The sequence below is a fragment of the Leopardus geoffroyi genome, chromosome C2 (assembly GCF_018350155.1).
Source record: "Leopardus geoffroyi isolate Oge1 chromosome C2, O.geoffroyi_Oge1_pat1.0, whole genome shotgun sequence".
Taxonomy (NCBI): Eukaryota; Metazoa; Chordata; class Mammalia; order Carnivora; family Felidae; genus Leopardus; species Leopardus geoffroyi.
Genome location: NC_059333.1, coordinates 934,042 through 954,604, shown reverse-complemented (window position 1 = coordinate 954,604; position 20,563 = coordinate 934,042). Strand labels below are relative to the sequence as shown.

The window sequence follows — 20,563 nt, the reverse complement described above, 5'->3', positions numbered from 1 at the left end:
AAGTGTCGTTTAGCTGCATAAATGGTTTTGCTTATATTTTTTTCACCTTAGTGTCTTAAGAAGGTTGCTTTACTTCTGCAATTGCTGTTGAGAAGTCTGACCTCCCTCCGGTGTTCTTTTCATTAGAAGCATGTGGGACCTTCTGCTTTGGATGCCCCCAAAGACTTCATCTCTAATACCTAATTTAACATGCGATTTGCTGCTATTTGCTCAGGCCTGAATTTCAGTAAGACAGTGTGAGCAATCACGAAGTAGATTCAGACTCTCTTTTATTTCAGGCGTGTTTGGAATGTACACGCGTATGCGTGAAGACGCAGCGGGTTGCACTCACACACGTACCTTGGCTCTCTCTTGCCCAGGTGTTGTGTCTGTCATGTCTTCTTGAATCTTCTTCCTGCACATCTGTTTCATTTTCTTTCCTTGTTTCTGTTCTCTATGTTCAGAAGTGCTTCTCACTTCTGAAAAACATTCGAGTTTATTCCTGAGCTCTATCAGCCACCTTTTGGTATCTTGCTGTTTTCTTGTCATTTCACCTTGAGATGTTCTAATTCCAGATGGTTCTCTGTCCAACAGTGAATATTGTTGTATATTTCTGAGATTCCTGAGGACTTGGAGCCCTCAGCACTGTTTAAATTTCCTACAAGCTCCTAAATGGTTCCTTGCTCCTTCCTGCCTCCCCTCCCTCCCTCCTTTCTTTCGCTCTTTGTTTTCACTTGCCTGGAACTTGGGGACTCGAGTCAGCACATGCTTCCTGGGGTTTCTCCATTTGCTCTCAGAATATTCACCTCGATTCCCACCTAGTGTGAGTCTCTATTTCTTTGTGGAGGGTTACTGTCTGTGGGGAGTTTCTGAGTTCTGTGGCTCAAAGGACCGTTCCCCGCTTAGCGTCTGTTTACTACAAACACGGTTCATCTGGTGCTTCGCGTGGACTCTGCTGCTGTGTTCGGGCCACATCTACCCCCGTTCTTGGAGTCTGACAGACCCCTTGACATCGGTTCTACTGAAGAGGTCTCGGGGGTTTTTTCTTTGTTAATCTTGTTGCTATATATGGGAATTTTTAAGGAATTTAGAAAACTAAAAGAAAAAAACTAACCTGTTGCCATGACCATGGTAGTGAATTTTGATATATTTTTAAGTCCCAGGAGACTTGATAATTAATTAAATAAATAACAAATCATTATTAGTGTCCTACATGGTTGATATTCATTTCCTTACATTCACATTTTTATAATTTTTATTCTATTATTTCGTCCTGCAAATCGGTATTCTTTCTGAGACCATTTTTCTTCTGCCCAAGTGGCATCCTTTATAATTGACTTTAGAGTGGGTCCACTGAAGACGAGGGTCCCCATTTTCCGACCCTGGAAACGCTTTCAGTCACCTTCATTTGTGAAGGTTGATTACATGTAGCAAAGAACTCAAAATGGACAGTGATTTTCTAGCACACTGTAGCTCTAATTCAGTTCTGTTCTGGTAACCCTGCCTATTGTTGAAAAGGAAGCCTTCGGTCTAACTACTGCTCCTTTGAAAATCATCTCATTTACTTCTTTGTTTGATTTTAAGTTCTCTTCTTTGTCTTTGTTTTCTCGAGATTCTACTATGACGTGAGTAGTGTGAGTTGCTCTGTGAGTCTTGCTTGGGATGGGCTAGGTCCCCGAGCGTGCGGGTTTGGTGTCCTTCACCAGCTCTGCCTCTTTAGATGGAGCCCGGGCGCCAGGCCCCCCCTCCTTGGAGCCCGACGGGAAGTAGGTCAACTGCCTGCGCAGTAGGAGCCGGCTCTCGTCTCTCGTCTCCCGCACGGCCCGTCTGTTTCTTCGTGTCGTACGTTTCGGACCATCTCCTGTGGCTTAGTTTCCAGCTCGTGAATTCTCTTCGCTTGTACGCGGTTCCGTGGTTAAACTTCCTCACTGGGTTTGAAACTTTAGGTGTTGTAGCTTTTTATTTTAGAATTTCTCTGTGCTTTCTTTCAACTTTTCTGTAACGTTACTTTTAACTTTTATTTCGAAAGAATCACAGGCTCGTAGGAAGTGGCAAAAATAGTACAGTCTCCCGGAACATTCGCCCAGCTTCTTCCAGCGGTAGCATCTTATGTAACTATAGCACAGTATCAAAACCGGGAAAACGACACCGGTGCAGCACTCCTAATTAGACTGCAAACGTGATTCCAATTTCACCCCTTCCTACCTGCACTCCGTTGGCTGTGTGTAGTGGTAGTAGGGGTAACAGGAGTAATGGTAGCGGTCGCAGTGACCGTAGAAGTGATGGCATTGGTACTGACAGCAGCACTGGCGGTGGCGGGAGCGGCAGTGATCGTGGCGGCGGCGGCAGTGGGGATGGTGGTAGGAGCGGTGGTAGTCGTAACCACAGCGCTAAGAGTGGTGGTAGTAACGCAGCGGGAGGAGCAGCGGTAGGAGCAGTTGTAACAGCGGAACCATGGTTGTAGCGGCAACGACAGCAGTAGCGGTTGAGTAGTGGTCGTAGCAGCAGTTGGATTCTGTGCAGCTTCAACCCGCGCCCGGGTTTGCATCACCACCCCCAGGATGCAGGTCTAGGATACAGGACCGCCCCCTTCACGCCACTCGCAACTGCCTCAGGGCGCCCTGAAATATTCACCCTCCCCCGCACTCCCATCTCTGCCCCCTGGAAATCAGGAATGAGTTTTCAGTCTTTATAATTATGTCATTTCCAAACGTCCTATGAACGGAGTCGGTTTGCACCCTCTTAACATTGGCTTTTTTCACCCCACGCAAGGCCCTGCGGATCCATCCCCGTTGCTGTGTGTGTGAGTGTGTGTGTGTGTGTGTGTGTGTGTGCGTGTGTGCGCGCGCGTGTCAATGGTTTGCTCCTTTTGATGACTGTGTAGCATTCCATGGTGTTGGGTGGACCACAGTCTCACCACCCACCCACTGAAGGACATTCGGCTTGTTTCTACTTATTGGCTTTTGTAAATAAAGCGGCATCGTGAGCTCACACACAGGCCTCCGTGTCAACGTGTTTCTAGTTCTCTGGCATAAATGCCCCAGAGTACAATCGCTGATTCTATAGTGAGTGCGTTTTCACTCTATAGAGAATGATTTTCCCAGAGTGGCTGTACCGTGTCCCACTTCTACAGAAATGTAGGGGACATCAGTTTCTACACCTCCCTGCCAGTATTCGGCACGATTGCTATGTTTCAAAGTTATCCTGATAGGTATGTAGCGATACCTCTTTGTGGTCTTAATTGGCATTTTCCTAATAGCTAGCGATGTTGAACAATACTTTCCTGTACTTATTTTTTATCCGTATATTTTCTTGGAAGATACGTCTGTTATGACTTTTCCTTCTTTTCTAATTGATTTTTTTAATCCCCCCTCTCCCTCCACCCATCTCCTCTCTGGTAACCATCAGTTCTCTATAATTAAGAGTCTGTTTCTTGCTTTGTCTCTCTCTTATACTTTTCCCCTTTGCTTGTTTGTTTTGTTCCTTAAATTTCACATATAGATGAGACCTTTTGGCATTTGTCTTTCTCTGACTGACTGATTTCGCTTAGCATTTATACTCTCTAGCTCCATCCATGCCGTTGCAAATGACAAGATTTCTTTTTTTTTTTTAATTGCTGAATAATCTTCCATTGTGTGTACACACCACAGCTTCCTACCTATTCATCCGCTGATGGGCACTTGGGCTGCTTCCGTAGTTTGGCTGTTGTAAACAATGCTGCTATGAACATTGGGGTGCGTGTATCCCTTTGAATTGGTGTTCTTGTATCCTTTGGGTACTCAGTAGTGTGATTGCTGGATCATAAGGTAGTTCTATTTTTAACTTTGTGAGGACCCTCCATGCTGGAGTGGCCGCACCAGTTTGCATTCCCACCAGCAGTGCAAAAGTGTTCCCCTTCTTCCACATCCTCACCAACATCTGTTGTTTCCTGAGTTGTTAATTTTAGCTGTTCTGACCAGTGTGAGGTGGTATCACATTGTGGTTTTGATTTGTATTTCCCTGATGATGAGAGACATTGAGCATCTTTTTATCAGTCTGTTGGCCATCTGGATGTCTTCTTTGGAAAAGTGTCTGTTCATGTCTTCTGCCCATTTCTTCACTGGATTATTTGTTTTTTGGGTGTCAAGTTAGATAAGTTCCTTATAGACTTTGGATACTAACTTTTTATCCAATATGTCATTTGCAAATATCTTCTCCTATTCTGTAGGTTGCCTCTTAGTTTTGCTGATTGTTTCCTGTGCAGAAGCTTTTCATTTTGCTGTAGTCAGTAGTTTAATTTTGCTTTTGTTTCCCTTGCCTCGATGGACATATCCAGAAAAATGTTGCTATGGCTGATGTCAGAGAAGTTACTGCCTATATTCTCTTCTAGGATTTTTATGGTTTCAGGTCTCACATTTAGGTCTTTAATCCGTTCTGAATTCATTTTTGTGTATGGTATAAGAAAGTGGTCTAATTTCATTCTTTTGCATATTGCTGTCCAGTTTTCCCAACACCATTTGTTGAAGAGACTGGTCCTTTTCCATTGGATAGTCTTTTCCTGCTTTGTTGAAGATTAATTGACCATGTGGGTTCATTTCTGGGTTTTCTATCCTGTTCTATTGATCCATGTGTCTACTTTTGTGCCAGTACCATACTGTTTTGATGCCTACAGCTTTGTAATATAATTTGAAGTCCTGAATTGTGATGCCTCCAGCTTTGCTTTTCTTTTTAAAGATTACTTTGGTTACTCGGGGTCTTTTGTGGTTCCATACAAATTTTAGGATTGTGTGTTCTAGCTCTGTGAAAAATGTTATTGGTATTTTGATTGGGATTACATTAAATGTGTAGATTGCTTTGGATGGTATAGACATTGTAACAGTATTTGTTCTTCCAATCCATGAGCATAGAACGTCTTGCCGTTTCTTTGTGTCTTCTTCAATTTCTTTAATCAGTGTATTACAGTTTTCAGAGTACGGGCCTTTCATCTCTTTGGCTAGGTTTATTCCTAGGTACCTTACTAGTTTGGTACAATTGTCAATGGGATTGTTTTCTTAACTTCTCTTTCTGCTGCTTCCTTATTGATGGATAGAAATGCAACATCTTTCTGTACATTGATTTTATATCCTGTGATTTTACCGAATTCATTTAGCAGTTGTAGTGGGTTTTTTGGTGGAGTCTGTCAGGTTTTCTGTATGTAGTATCATGTCATCTGCAAGTAGTGAAAGTTTTACTTCTTCCTTATCAATTTGAATACCTTTTATTTCTTCTTGTTGTCTGGTTGCTGTTGCTAGGACCTCCAGTACTGTGTTGAACAACAGTGGTGAGAGTGGACATCCCTGTTGTGTTCCTGACCTTAGGGAGAAAGGTCTCAGTTTTTCCCCGTTGGGGGTGATGTAGATGGCCTTGATTATGTTCCCTCTAAACCTACTTTGTTGAGGGTTTTTATCACGAATGGATGTTGTACTTTGTCACATGCTTTTTCTGTGTCTATGAAAATGACCATATGGTTCTTACCCTTTCTCTTATTGATGTGATGTATCACATTGATTGATTTGCAAATATTGAACCACCTTTGCAACCCAGGAATAAATCCTGCCTGATTGTGGTGAGTGACTTTGGTTTGTTAGTATTTTATTAAGAGTTTTGACATCCGTGTTCATCAGAGATATTGGCCTGTAGTTCTCTTTTTGAGTGGTGTCTTTGTCTTGTTTGGTATCAGGGTGATGCTGGCCTCAGAATGAATCTGGAAGTTTCCCTTCCTTTTCTACTTTTTGGAATAGTTTGAGAAGAATAAGTATTAACTCTCCTTTAAATGTTTTAAGATTTACCTGTGAAGCCATCTGGTCTTGGACTTTTGTTTGTTGGGGTTTTCATTTGTTTGTTTTTGAGAGAGAGCGTGAAAGTGAGAGTGAGAGAGAGAGAGAGAGAGAGAGAGAGAGAGAGAGAGAATGCACACACATGCATGCATGCGGCAGGGACAGAGGGAGAGGGGGAGGGAGGATCCAAGCTCCATCGTGGGGCTTTATCCCATGACTATGAGATCATGACCTGAGCTGAAATCAAGATTTGGACGCTTAACTGACTGGGTTTTTTTAATTTTGTTTTGTTTTATTTTGTTTATTTTGTTTTGTTTTGTTTTGTTTTGTTTTGTTTTATTTTATTTTATTACTGACTCAGTTTCTTTGCTGGCTATCGATCTGATCAAATTTTCTATTTCTTCCTGTTTCAGTTTTGGTAGTTTATTTATTTTTAGGAATTTATCCATTTCTTCCAGGTTGTCCAATTTGTTGGCATACAGTTTTTCGTAATATTCTCTTAGGATTATTTGTATTTCTATGGTGTTGGTTGTGATTTTATTTATTTGAGTCCTTTCTCTCTCTTTTTTTTTTTTTTTTTTTTTTTTTTTTTTTTTTTTTTTTGGTATGTCTGGCTAGAGGTTTATCAATTTTATTGATTTTTTTCAAAGAGCCAGCTCCTGGTTTTATTGATCTGTTCTATTGTTTGTTTGTTTGTTTTAGTTTCTGTATCATTTATTTTTGCTCTTATCTTTATTATTTCCTTCCTTCTGCTGGTGTTAGGTTTTATTTGTTGTTGTTTTTCTACCTTCTTCAGGTGTAAGGTTAGGTTGTTTATTTGAAATTTTTCTTGTTTCTTGGGATAGGCCTGTATTGCCAGCTTGTAATTGATTTTTTTAAAATGTTACTGTTGAGTTTTGACTATGCTTTATATACTCTGTATGCTAGTCTTTTGTTGAATATGTGGTTTTCAGATATTTTCTCCACATTTATAGCTTGTCTGTTCATTCTCTTAACAGGATTTTGCATAGCAAAAGTTTTTAATTTTCATTAATCCCAATTTATTGATTTTCCCTTTCATAGATTATGCCTTTGCATCAAGGCTAAGAACTCTGCTCACCCTAGATTCTGAAGATATTTCTCCTGTGGTTTTTTTCGAAAAGTTTTAGTTTCTTGTTTTATTTCTAAGTCTATGATCCATTTTCAGTTAGTGTTTGTCTAAAGTATGAGACCTAGATCAAGGTTCATTTTATTGCCTGTCCGATTGTCCCAGGACCATTTGTTGAAAAGACTACCTTTTCTCCATTGAATTGTTTTTCCACCTTGTCAAAAATCAGTTGGGCATATTTGGATGGGTTTATATCTAGGTTCTCTATTCTGTTCTGTTGGTCCATACTATTTTGAATACTGTAGTTACAAAGTAAGACTTATTATGGCATTGAGTGATTCTTTTTGCTTTATTCTTTTTTATCCGCCAAGATTTAAAAAAAGAAATTGTTTTAATGTTCATTTTTGAAAGTGAGAGAGAGAGTGTGCAAACGGGGGAGGGGCAGAGAGAGAGGGGACACAGAATCTGAAGCAGGCTCCAGGCTCTGAGCTGTCAGCACAAAGCCCAACTCGGGGCTCAAACTCATGAACCGTGAGATCATGACCTGAGCTGAAGTCAGACGCTTAACTGATTGAACCACCCAGGCGCCCCTTCTCCAAGATTTTCGAGGCTACGCGAGGGTCTGCACCTTTCCGTATAGATTTTTGAATAAGCTTGTCTGTGTCTACAAAAAAACATCGCTGGGATTTTTATAGGACTTGTATTGAATCTTTAGATCAATTTGGAGAGAAGTGATATTTTTACTATGTTGAGTCTTCTAATCCATGGATATGGTATGTCTCTCCACTTATTTGGGTTTTTTTAAATTTATTTCATCAGAATTTCACAGTTCTCAGCATACAGATCCTGTACATGTCGAGTGTATGACTAACTATTTCATTTTATTTTGAATAATTTTAAATGATACTGTGTTTTACATTTTGGTTTATTTGTGTTCACTGTATCTAGAAGTGCAGTTAATTTTTGTGTATTACTCTTATATTCTGCCTTTCTGAACTTACTTATTAGTGCTAGGAGGTTTGTCCTGTTTTGTAGATTCCTAGAGATTTTCTACGTAGAAAATTACCATCTGCAAAGAGAGATAGTTTTATTTCTTCTTTTCCGGTCTATAGGTCTCTGGTTTGTGCTTCTTGCCTATGGCAGTGGCTGGAACTCCCAGTGTGCTGGATAAGAGTGGTCACTGTCGGGGCGCCTGGGTGGCGCAGTCGGTTAAGCGTCCGACTTCAGCCAGGTCACGATCTTGCGGTCTGTGAGTTCGAGCCCCGCATCAGGCCCTGGGCTGATGGCTCAGAGCCTGGAGCTTGTTTCCTATTCTGTGTCTCCCTCTCTCTCTACCCCTCCCCCGTTCATGCTCTGTCTCTCTCTGTCCCAAAAATAAATAAACGTTGAAAAAAAAAAAAAAAAGAGTGGTCACTGTCAAGACAGCCTTGCCTTGTTCCCAGCTGTAGGGTAAAGCATTCAGCCTGTCACCATTAGGTATGATGTTAGCTGTTTGTAGATGCTGTTTATCAGATTGAGGGAATTTTCCTATATCCTTAATTCACTGGTATTTTTTATTGTGAATAAGTGTTGAATTTTGTTAAGTGCTTTTTATGCATCAATTAATATGACCATATGGTTTTCATGCTTTAGTTTATAGATATGGTGGATTATATTGCTTGATTTTTTTTAATATGGAGCCAGCTTTGCATACCTGGATAAATCCTGATTGGTCATGGTATGTAAATCTTCTATACATTGCTGGATTCATTTTTCCAATTATAAAAAATTAGTTTAGTTTATTCGTGTCTATGTTCGGAAGGCAAATTGCTCTGTAAATTTCTTTTTCTCTACTGTCTTTATCTCTGGTTTTGGCATCAGGGTGATGGTGACCTCACGAAATGAGCTGGGAAGAATTCTCCTTCGGTTTTCTCTAAAAGATTATCTAAGGTTGGTGTTCATTCTTCTTTAAATGTTAAGATTCTCCAGTGAAACCATTTGGGCCTAGAGATTTCTTTTTCGGGAGCTTTGTATTACAAATTCAGTTTCTTTAATGGGTATAGAGATGTTGAAGTTGACTGTTTCATTTTGCCTGATTTTTGGGAGTTTGTTGGTTCTTCATATCTTCTGTCTCTTTGTGAAGCTTCAGAGATTTGGTTCAAGCACGTTCATAAATGCTCATGAAGCATTTTTACGGTGGTTGCTTTAAAATCCTTGTCAGAGGATTCAGACACCTTTGTCGTCTCCGTGTTTAGCATTTGTTGATTTTCTTTTCTTTTTCATGTTGAGATTTTCCTAGTTTTTGGAACAATAAATGATTTTTATTTGTATCCTGGAAATTTTGGGTATAGTGTTAGGATTTTCTGTATCTAATATAACTCTCTTGTCTTATATGAATCTCAGGCCTCTGCTGACCCCATGTGGGGCACCTTGTTTACAACAGACTGGAGTGGAGGTCCAGGCCCCTCCCTTGGTCTCGCAGGTACCTAGGCAGAGGGAGGGGTGCCTTGATACTGCTGGGTAGGAGTGGGAGTCTAGGTTCCCCATTAGGGGCAGGTGTGTGTGTGTGTGTGTGTGTGTGTGTGTGTGTATGTGTGTGTGACTTTCCTGTCGTCATCGCTGCCTGCAGTAGGGCCGGTATTGTCAGAAGCTCTGTGGCATGCTGGCTTTCCTGTTCCCAGTCCTCTGCCTGGAGGGGGAGCAGACTCTTCTGGAGACTTGTTTGTGCCCTGTGGTGCTTTTAGGTTGCAGGCTTTCCCAGTGACCAATGTGGAATACATAGAAGAGAAACAAACCAAGTGGTGAGCTCACTGCTGGGTCATTCTTCAAACCCTGAGCACCGCAGCCAGCCTGCCTTCCTCTCTCCCCTTCCCCAGGCTTTCTTTCTTTTATTTCATATTTAATGTCCTGAGTTTTTCGTTGGACTCGGCAGGAAGAATGGGGGAGCTGCATCTGCTCCATCATGTCCAAGACCAGACATGTCTTCCCTACAGCTAATACCGTCTGTGCCTTCTTGATTAGTTTCCCTTATCAATGTCATCAGAGGGCTGGGTATTTTTAGACCTTTTTGGAAGAACTAAACTGTATCTTTGTTCATTTTCTCAATTGGCTCATATCTTGTCTTAACTTCTGACCTATCCTTTGTTATTACCTTCTTTCTACTTTCTGTGGGCACTTTCTATTATTTTCTAAATTCTTTTTTTCAACATTTACTTTATTTATTTTAAGGGAGAGACAGAGACAGAGAAAGAGAGAGAAAGAGCAGGGGAGGGGCAGAGATGGAGAGAGAGAGAATCCCAAGTAGGCTCTGTGCTGACACGGGCTGGAACATGAACCAGGAGAGCCTGACCTGAGCTGAAATCAAGAGTCAGAGCTTAGCCAACTGAGCCACCCAGGTGCCCCTCCTATTTTCTAAATTAAGCTGGATTTTTTACTCCCTAATGTTTGATCTTATTCTTAATATAGGCCTTTAAGGCCATAAGTTTTTCCGTAAATTCTACTGTAGCCACTTGCCACAATGTTTGGCGTGCTACGAGTTTATTGGCCTAGTTATTTTCTAATCTCATTGGTCCACTCCGTCCATTTATTATTCAGAAGCTTTTTACAAAATGTTAGGTCCGGAGGTATTATAAAGCTATCCTTTGCTAATGATTTCTAATGTAATTGCCTCGTGGGTGGAGAGCACAGTCTGTGGATTCCGCATCTTCAAAATTTGTTGAAACCTGCCCCGTGAGTTAGAGCATCGCCGAGTTTTGTTTTGTTCCCCGAGAGCTTCGGGAGAGCGCACAGCCTCCGGGCGCGGGGCGCGGGGTGACAGGCACACACAGCGCGCGTCCCCGTCCCGTGCTCCGTGTCCCTACTGCGACCTCACCGGATCTCGGCACAGCTGCTGGGGCGCTGGCACCTGTGAGAGAGGCAGCTTGCGGGTCCGCTTGGGTTCCCCGTCAGACTGAACCCCCAGTTCTGGGCCCTCCTGGCGTCTGAGGGCTTCCCCTCTCACGTGGACTCCCACGTTATCTCTGGCTGCATCTGGCTGAGCCTCCTGAACTTTCTCCCGGCTTTTCTCCTGTCCCTCTTCCCCTCCGGTCTGTGGGCCACAGAGGGCCAGGCTGCTTGTGTGAAAACTTCGGGGTTTATCGTTTTTGTCTGATTTGCCTCTTTTTGTCTCACAGCCCGCACACACCCCCGTCTTCCCAGACCCCCCCGCATTCTTTCAGTGGCTTCAGCCCCCCTCCCAGGGTGGTTCCTGGTGTGTCCTCCACTCCTGCCCTCCGCCCTGTCCCCTCCTCACCCTCTCCCGCACTCCTGCTGCCGGCAAGAGGCCAGCGCAGTGGAGGCCAGTGGGCAGGGAGGAAGGGAGGAGAGCACTTTGCCTCTTAAGAGTCTGACGTCGCCTTCTGGAGAAGCCCAGTCCCTTCTCTGAGCACAGACAGCAGCGTGAGCTGATTAGCCCCGGTGCACGTGTGTGCGAGCGCGTGTGAGTGTGTGTGCACGTGTGGAGTGTGCGGCTGAACGGGCTGCTGCTGTCTGCTCGGTGCCCAGGAGGCCAGGGACGCCCGGCGGCACTCGGCCTCTGAAGCTGATTTGTTGTGGCGGCCTGCTCAGTAAGACCGTGGCTTCTGTTGTTGCTAAGTGGGTCGTTCCGGAGGGAAGGCGCGGAGGTGACAGGAGGCACGTCCCTCACGGCACCCCCGGCTCCCTCCCTCCCAACGCCGGCTGTGTTTTGGACGGGCAACTGCAGCGTGTTTCCTCCTGGATTTCTGTGGAACTCCACGGAACGCCTGGTGTCCCGGCTCCCTGAGTGCTGTGACGTCGGGGGAAGTGGGTCACTGCATGAATGGAGCTGTTTGTCATGCCACTTCAGAGATTTCTGGCCCCCCTGTGTTTCTTACCAACCTAGGGACATTTCAGGGCTCTCCACCTTGATAGGCTGGTTCCCTTTACGTATGAAGTTAGATACGAATTTAGACTAGTTCCCTAAAACGATGTGAATTGCGGATGGGATGTCCTTTGGGTAAAGGTCACTGATTTCTGGTTTTATTGCGTTGTTATCAGAGGCGCTGTCTCTGCTGCTTGCCTGTGCCTTACCCCCTGCTCACCCGCCTGCTGGAATTCTGAGAGCCGCTGCGGGGAGGGGGCAGGAGTTCTCCTCCCATCTGTTTCTCCCGGTTTTCATGTGGCCTCTCACCGTCCTCAGACCTGCTCGTGGTTGGGTCTGTATCCTGATGGCCCCCTCTGCAGAGGGGAATCCTCCAGTTGTCGTGAAAGAGGAGAGCCAGAGGATTTCTGGGGCCTGACGCCTCCTTCCAGAAAAGTTCGATCATCCCCCTTGTTTTTCCACCTGCCTGCAGCTCTTACCTTGCAGCCACGATTTGCCTTTGGAGCCATTCTAGAATCCTGCATGAATTCCTCGTGGCTTGGGTTTCAGCTTTCCTGGCTTAGCCAAATTATTTACCACGTTTTCATCCACTTTCCAGATTCCTGTGTTGTGTTGACAGCTCAGGTCGGTTGTCCTCTCTTCTCCTGATTTTTCGGTCCTTACGAGGTTGTGCCTTTTGATTTTGCGAGTGTTATTTACGTGCACTTTCTGTAAGAGAGGAGGTAGACACGTTCTGCACGTTTCATGAGAGGTTTCTTTCACTGCCGTTTTTTAAACTTTTGAGTATATATTGCCTTTGTTTTCTTTTAATTGAACATAATTCACATATCATAAAATCCACACTTTTAAAGTGTACATTTTAGCCGTTTCTAGTACATTCACCAGGTGCACAGCGATCACCGCTGTCTGACGACCGCACACTTCATCGCCCCCAAGGAAGCCCCGTACACATCGCTAGTCACATCACTGGCCCTGAGCCCCTCCTTCCTCAGCCCCAGGAACCGTGAGTCTGCACCCTGTGTCTGTGGACACCTCATCTGCATGGGGGTGTCCAGGGTGCGGCTTTCTGTGCCTGGCTCCTCTCACTCAGCATCACGTTTTCCAGGTTCACCCCTGTTGTGTTATGAAGGCTTCATTCCTTTTTGTGTGGCTGAATGATATTCCATTGTGTGGCTAGACCACATCGTGTCTATCCATTCATCCGCCGATGGGCATTTGGGCTGTTTCCACTCTTTGGCTATTATGAATATTGCTGCTGCGCACACTCATGTACACATTTTTGGGTGAACACGTTTTCATTTCTCATGAAATGAGACTCATTCTCATTAGGAGTGGAATCGCTGGGTCATACGGTAACTCTGTGTTGAACATGGCTGCACCATTTTCTATTTCCACCAGCATAGAACGAAGGGTCTGGTTTCTCCACATCCTGGCTGGCACTTGTGATTTCCTGTTTTCCTGCCCTCTCCTCCTCTTCCTCCTCCTCCTCCTCCCCCTTCCCCCTCCTCCCCCTCCTCCTCCCCCTTCTTCCTCCTCCCCCTCCCCTCCTCCCCCTCCCCTCCTCCTCCTCCCCCTTCCTCCTCCTCCCCCTTCTTCCTCCTCCTCCTCCCTTCCTCTTCTCCTCCCCCTCTTCCTCCTCCCCCTCTTCCTCCTCCCCCTCCCCTCCTCCCCCTCCCCTCCTCCTCCTCCCCCTTCCTCCTCCTCCCCCTTCTTCCTCCTCCTCCTCCCTTCCTCTTCTCCTCCCCCTCTTCCTCCTCCCCCTCTTCCTCCTCCCCCTCTTCCTCCTCCCCCTCTTCCTCCTCTTCTTCCTCCTCCACTTCCTCCCCCCTCCTCCCCCCTCCTCCCACCTCCTCCCCCCTCCTCTCCATCCTCCTCCTCCCTTCCTCCTCCTCCTCCTTCTCCCCATCCTCCTCCCTTTTTCTCCTCCCCATCCTCCTCCTCCCCCTCCTCCCCCTCCCTCCTCCTCCTTCCTCCCCCCTCCCCTCATCCTCCCCCTCCTCCCCATCCTCCTCCTCCCCCTCTTCCTCCTCTTTCTCCTCCCCCTCTTCCTCCTCCTCCTCCTCCTCCTCCCCCTCTTCCTCCTCCTCCTCCCCCTTCCTCCCCTCCTCCTCCTCCTCCTCCTCCCCATCCTCCTTCTCCTCCTCCTCGTTATTATTGATGTCATCACTGCTACCATTCTTACCGGCACTGCTATCCTAGTGGGTATGAAGTGGACCTCGCTGTGCATTTTCCTAGTGACTAATGAGGTGGAGCATCACATGCTGATCTGGCCGTCTGTCCATCTTCCTTAGACACATACATACTCAAATCCTTGCACGTTAAAAAAATGTATTTATTGTTGAGTTGCAGGAGTTCTGTCTGTGGTCTGGATAGTAATCTCTTCCCTGATACATGATTTGCAAGATTTCCTCCTATTCTGCTGGTTGTATTCTCTCTCTCTCGTTAGTCCCCTTTCATGCACAAACGTTCTTAATTTTGGTGGTGTCCGATTTATCTGTGTTTTGTCATTGTTGCTGTGCTTTTTGGTGTTGTAATCACACCTGGGATTGCCCAATCCAATGTCATAAAGATTTTTCCCGAGGTTTTCTTCTAAGCGTTGTAGTTTTAGCACCTAAGCCTAGGTCTTTGGTCCATTTTGACTCAACGTTTGTATGTGTTGTGAGGTTCGTTCTTTGCATGCGGGCGTCCAGTTGTCCCAGCACCACATGTTGCAAAGACCATTGTTTCCCCCATTGAATTGTCATGACATCTCTGTTTAAATACTTCCATTGCTTTCTGATGAATTCCCACCGACTGACCTTAAGACCTAACTCGGCAGACACGGCCTCTCTGGCCGTCCAATCAGTAACACACTGAACCTTTTCCTGCACTCATGTGTGAGTGTCATTCCAACTGAGAACGCTGTGTGCCCATATGGAAGACGCAGGTTCTATTCAACAGTACTTTTCGTGGAATTTCCTTGCATTTGGTGTTTTCCAGTTTGTTTTGTTTTGAACGTCGGTGTTCTGCACAGATAGGACCTTCGAGCTTGGAAGAAAGTCACTCAGTGCTGTGGTTTATTGCCTAAAGTGGTTGCCTGATTGACTTAGAGAAAAGCAAAGACCTTGAGCATAGGTTTCTAATTATTTTTGGTGCCATGACCTCACAATTCCAAGTGTTGGATGCTGTTATAAATAAGCCTTTTAAGATGTTTATCACAATAATTCAGGGAGGTCAAAATATACACCTATGGGATAGAGTTATAACACAGCAAAGAGGATTAAGTATGAAAATAGCTACTTGTGACTGGGGATTAGATTCCCAGTTTGGGCAACCAAAGTGAATTCAGAAAGTAAAAATTCAGGGAACTTAGAGCCAGGTGAAACTGAGGCTGTCTGGAAAAACACTGGTGGTGAGGAAAGCAGGTCTGCCTGGACGACAGTGTGTGCCCCGACGGATGAGCACACTTCCTGTGAGGGTGAAAGCCAGCAGCGCATTTCAGTTAATGTGCAATTTCATGAATGTTCGTAAATCAGTGTTGTGGGAGGGAGAGGGAGAGAACGGGACCAGACGTTGGCAGTGGAAGGTGGACTGTTTCGTTTACATGCTCAAAAGTTGGTATAGTTTTACCAAATAGCTTATTTTGGACTTCTCATTTATAAAACGGACGCCTCCTCGTGTTCAGAGCTGCCTCATTGGGGGCGGATAGGGCGGTGTTCCCAGGATACGTTCTCCCGGGCATTTCGTCTCCGTTTCTCGCACGTGCCTTCTACTTGAATGCTTAAGACATGTCTACTGCTCTGTCAAGTGCAAGAAACAGGTCTGTGGAAGCTCGGTCCGAACGGGCAAGGTCATGACTGTGCACACTCACATGCTTGTGTTCTGTGTTTCAGGTAGGTGAGCCTCGGACGAGTCAGCCCTGCCTGTCACCAGTTCCAGCTGTGATGCTCTAAGTCACAGTAAGTCTGAACGCTTGCTGTCTATGGACCTGCTCTGACTCTTAGAGCCTGCTTATGGGGGAAGGTGAGTGACCGCAGATATGTTTCATCTGCCCGTCTGTCAGTGTACCGGGAACGCAGGTAACAAGGTCGGACTCAGCCTCGAGAGCAGTGAGGCGGCAGGTGTTGGACCCTCTTCGTGTGGGAATAGCTTTCCTGGCTGAGCCCTGAGGTGGAGTTTGAAGAAGCAGTCTAAGCTGAGGCAGAGCATTTGTCCGTAGCTTTTTCTCTTGAATGTAGGAGGAGTGCAGGAACCCTGAGAACTGTGTTCCCCTAAGTGTTCCCTGCTTTGACCCCTCCCGGCCCTCCTGCCACCACTCTGTAAAGAAAGCCGGGTGGGGACTCTAAAGAGCTGGGTCTGTTGTCACTTTGTTTATTTGTGTCATAAACGAATGCGAGCCACGTGCCAGGCCCCCGTGCCGAGCACCGCATGCGAGCCTGGCCTACGACGGTCCCTCCGTGTGCGAGAGCGTGCGGCACCCTGGGTGTGGGTGTGCACGGGCAGGTGTGTGTGTGACGGGGTAGGGGCATGTGCGCACGGACACAGGAGTGCACGGGTACACACATGTGTGTGCGCGTGTAGGAGCGCGTAGGCAGTGTGGGGGCATGGGTGGGTGTGCATGTGTGCAGAGCGGATGTGCATGTAGACAGGAGTGTAGGGGTGTGTGCACAGGTATGAGAGCATGTGTGCTCTGTGCCCCTGTGCACTCCAGCACCCTGAGGTCCAAGTACTCTCAGACCGGCCTTACGGGTTCTGAGCCTGCAGGACGGGCTTTCTCTGCCCTCAGATCGAGGCCTCGGGTTCCTTCCATGGCACACGTGCCTTGGTCATCCCCAAGCCGGTTGTAGTTTATTCATCCGTGTGTTGATGTTACACGGGCTTTGCCGAGGCCTCGAGGATACTTTCCAGTGTGCTTTACTGACCCAGAGACACAGAGGTGGCCATCGAAAATCTTTAAGCTGTGTGATTTATTAATCCAGATTCACGACACAAACATTATATAGGCTCTGAGTTAACGTACCTCCCAGGTGGTTGTCAAAGAAACACGAGCGTTTTGTAAATGTCACAACTTAATAGTAAGGGACACTGAGCTCTTCACCGACTTTCCGAATGTTTTCATTGTTCTCGGTACCAGCTTCTCTCTGCCCTGCCCACATGTTGTCTGTCTGAATTTGTTTGTTTTTTAATTGCAGCTCAGCATTTTAATCCCGTGGCGCTTGACCCAATTCTGTAAGCCTGTGTCCTGTGTCGTTTTGCTCTTTTCTTTTGTTCTTCCCACTGAGGATGGTTAAAACCATTTAACCTTCCAGGTGTCCGGTCGGGCTGAATGTCAGTGACTGGTCACAGTGGACTTGAACTCTGCTGGATTTGGACGCGAGCCGGATGAGAAACCTCCTTTGTCACAACTGGTGTGTCCCAGGCTGTGGTCAAGAGTGAGGCCAGTTATGTAAACTAGAGCCGGGGCCGACCGGGGTTCTGTGGAGGACAGGCCAATAGCAGCACCAGGATCTCACCAAAGCTGGGAGCTCGTGCGGATGGGCCCTGCCCTCTGCCTGGCCATGCTTGCCACCTACCTGTGTGCTAGATGGTCTGGACCTCTGACCCCAAGTCAGGCACGGGCCGTGGCTGCAGACGCAGCAGGTGGAATCCATTGAAACAGAAACACATGGCCATCCGGGAGGTGACTGGCCACTGAGCCCAACACGTCCCAGTGAACCCGAACCCGCGGGGTGCCCACGGCTGGCCGACTCCAGGGAGATGTGGTGCGAGCAGGGGGGTCTCAACCCTCAACCCCTGTCCCATTTGCCACGCGCCCTCCACCCGGAAACTGCCCGAGGTCACATCCTCACTTCTGCCCCTGGCAGTCGGGGTGCCCCTGTCCCTTGGTTTCTCTGAACCTCTAGGCTGGACCCCCTCTTCTCCTCTGTGGCCCCCACACCTCAGCTCCTTCTCTGTGGCTGGTGACCCTGGTCCTTTGTGTCCCTCCTTCATACCGCTTCCTTTCCATCCGGGCTCTCTCCGCTTTCTACGCACACCAGACAGGCACGCCCCCTGGCAGTTTGCCTGCTCATGATGACCACCCACCTCTCTGTGCCCCGGACGGAACAGCTGGCCTGGCCATCACCACTTGCTCACCATGCATAGACCTGCCTGGCAAGGTCCAAGGCCTGACCCGGGCCGACCCCCAGCCAGCGTTCGGTCCCTACCCCCACCCCGGCTCTCAGCGGCACTTGATGCCGTCGGCCGCCCGGTGGGCAAGAGCCTGTTTTGATGGCCTGAGCCTTGTGACCGGGAGCAAGCCACGTGTGACCGTGCTGCTCTTTCCCGTCCGTCAGGGAGGAAGGACAGTCCTGGACGGGGGCCTGCTGCAAGGCGGGAGTTAGCGCCAGATACGCAGCAAGGGCTGTGCTGGCTTTCAGCACCCTCCTTGCTTGGCCGCGAGCGGTTGACATCCCGGGGACTCCGTGCTCCATGGGGCCCTGATGACAGAGCCCGCCTTGGGGGGTGGGGGTGGAGCACAGGAACGGCCCCTGTCACGGCCCGCTTGCCACTTCGTGCCTAGCTTCAAGCACCTGTGTCCTTCCACCCAGGAATTGTATCTGTAACTGTGTTTTCCAAGGAAATACGAGAGGGGCAGAAAGAGGTCCACCCGAAGATTATCGTGAGGACATTCTTTAATACGACGGCTCAAAACCTGGGAATACAGGCATTGCGGACTGCTTACGCTCTTCTACATACAAGTGCGTAAGATGTTATGCGTGATAAGAATAGTCAGAATACCATGGGGAGTATGATCGCGGTTATGTAGATTTAAATATATTGACGTAAAGATATTTCATATGTAATGTTAAATGAGAAAAACAGGATGAATGTGGGTGGTTTGGCCCTATTTTTGTAAAAATACAGTGACGCACACGTACTAGAGAAAAGTCTGACCAGGCGGACCTCGAAGTGTCCCACTATCAGGTGGTCTCCCTGAGTAATGATATTACAGGTGATTTTTTGCAGAAATGCATTTTCTATCTTTGTCTGTAGTGAGCATCCGATATTTGTGCTGCCTTTAAGTTTCTTCCCCGTGCTGTACAATCAGGCTGACCTTGGTCAGTAGGACCCGCAGGCCTCCACTTCCCGTGTACCTGTGTACCCGTGTGGCTTGGAGAGCCCCCGCCTATCTTCATAGCCAGCGGTTCCTCTCTGCATCTGTGCTTTTATCACGTGTCCGCATCTGATTTCACGTGAGGTGGTGAGTTACGGTGATAAGTACAAGGTGGACCGAGGGTGGCTTTCTCCTGCTCGGTGCCCGTTCGGGCGGGTGGACGGACCACCAGCCACCTCTCGCGGGCCGAGTCAGCCGTCCTGCCGGTGCCGCCCACACTGGAGCCCGCCATCGGGATGGCTCTCCAGGACACGCAGCGCTCACGCATTTCCAAGCTTATGTGTGCGGCTGGCTTTTCAGGCCTAGACCCGGCCGCTCCAGGTGACAAAGAAAAAAAATGGGGAAAGGAGAGAATTGGCGGTTGGCGCCGCCTCAGGCACCTCATCGTGCAGCTCCGGGACCCAGTGTGTGTGTGTGTGTGTGTGTGTGTGTCGGCGGGACCGGCTCCGTGCGGGGCCGAAAGCAGCGGACGGCTGAGAGCGGCAGCGACAGCTCAGGGCCCGGGAGCTGCATTTCCATCACTGCGGCCCCGCCCACGCCTTCCTCCCGGAGCGGCTGCCGAGGTCCGTGGCCTGCAGGCGCGCACACTTGTGCACCGGCCCCTGTGTGGGGAAGGAGTCATTGAAATGACAGCACATCAGTGCCGGGAGCACCCCTCCAACGGGGTGAGGGGAGTTGGGCGAAAGTAGGTCACATGTGCCCGGTCCCATGTCACGAGGTTTCCAACCTGAGGCCAATGGGATTTGTAGCCTCCTTTGGTTAGGACAAAACCCGCTCTGGTTTTTCTCCTTTAGCATTTCATCTTCTCTAGACAAGGAGAGTGGCCATCTGTCTGATCGCTGCATCCGGCCGGCCCCTCTCGACCTCCCAGAGCTGCTTTGTTCTGAGGTAAGGCGTGCTGGGGCCCGGGGAGGCCACTGTGGCCGGGAGAACAGGCCGTGTGTCAAGTGGCGGGGCGCGCACAGGTCGCCGGGAGGTGTTAGGAGGGCCTGCTGTGGCCGGTCCAGCACTTTCCCTGGGACGGACAGAGTGGAACCGGTGTCCTGTCTGCAGTCGTTCCAGACGTCCGGGCGACGATACTCACTTTAGGTTCCTTTTTACAACCCGGGCTCCTCTGTAGGGATCAAGGTCAACTGTTCATAACATTAAAGTGTTACCATGTAGAAAGATGGATGGTGCGATTTTACAGCCCTCGGTGACTCTGGGGCCAGGTGTCGGACTAGGGCTCCCGCGCGCGTGCTGGCCGCCCCGCGGTCTCGGGCCCCGCACTCTCAGCGCGGCCAGCACCTTTGTGTGCGGACTTCAGCCTCCGCGCTGAGCAAGTGAGCTGCTGGCTTCCGTTAGCGCGAAAGCACCGTGGACTCCACGTATCAGAACCAGGTTAATCCGCGTATGCTTTCCGTGTACGGACAACATGCGCTTTTGGAGCTCATTACTTACGTTGAGAGATGGCATCATTCTCTTGTGTGTGGGAGCTCAGCGTGTGAGTCCTTCGTGATAAAGCGGAGGTGGAATGTGTAATAGTTTAAACGTGTTTGTAAAGCTAACAGGAGTTTTAGAGCTTACAAACGACAAACGGTTTTTAGCTGTCCTGCAAATGAGCTGAAATACCAGTAGCTCAGCATCCTTCTGACGGGCATGTTTTGGCAGGTCACGAGTGGGCTCTAAAGTGTTCGTGGTGTCTGTGCAGCGGGCTGACCTCTGGAGCC

At 47.8% G+C, this 20,563-nt stretch overlaps 1 protein-coding gene across 19 annotated transcripts in view; it reads left to right on the top strand.

Moving 5' to 3' along the window:
* The window catches only part of PCBP3 (poly(rC) binding protein 3), a 273,075-nt gene that overhangs the window by 187,884 nt on the left and 64,628 nt on the right, over positions 1–20,563 (top strand). For 16 of the 19 annotated variants that reach the window (XM_045501090.1, XM_045501105.1, XM_045501104.1 and 13 more), the window contains one exon: positions 15,592–15,721. In XM_045501090.1, coding sequence (XP_045357046.1) covers positions 15,712–15,721 — 10 coding nt within the window. In that variant the 5' untranslated portion in view covers positions 15,592–15,711. Of the gene's footprint in view, positions 1–15,591; positions 15,722–19,648; positions 19,743–20,563 lie in introns of all 19 variants that reach the window. The other 3 variants (XM_045501100.1, XM_045501101.1, XM_045501099.1) reach the window with 2 other exon arrangements.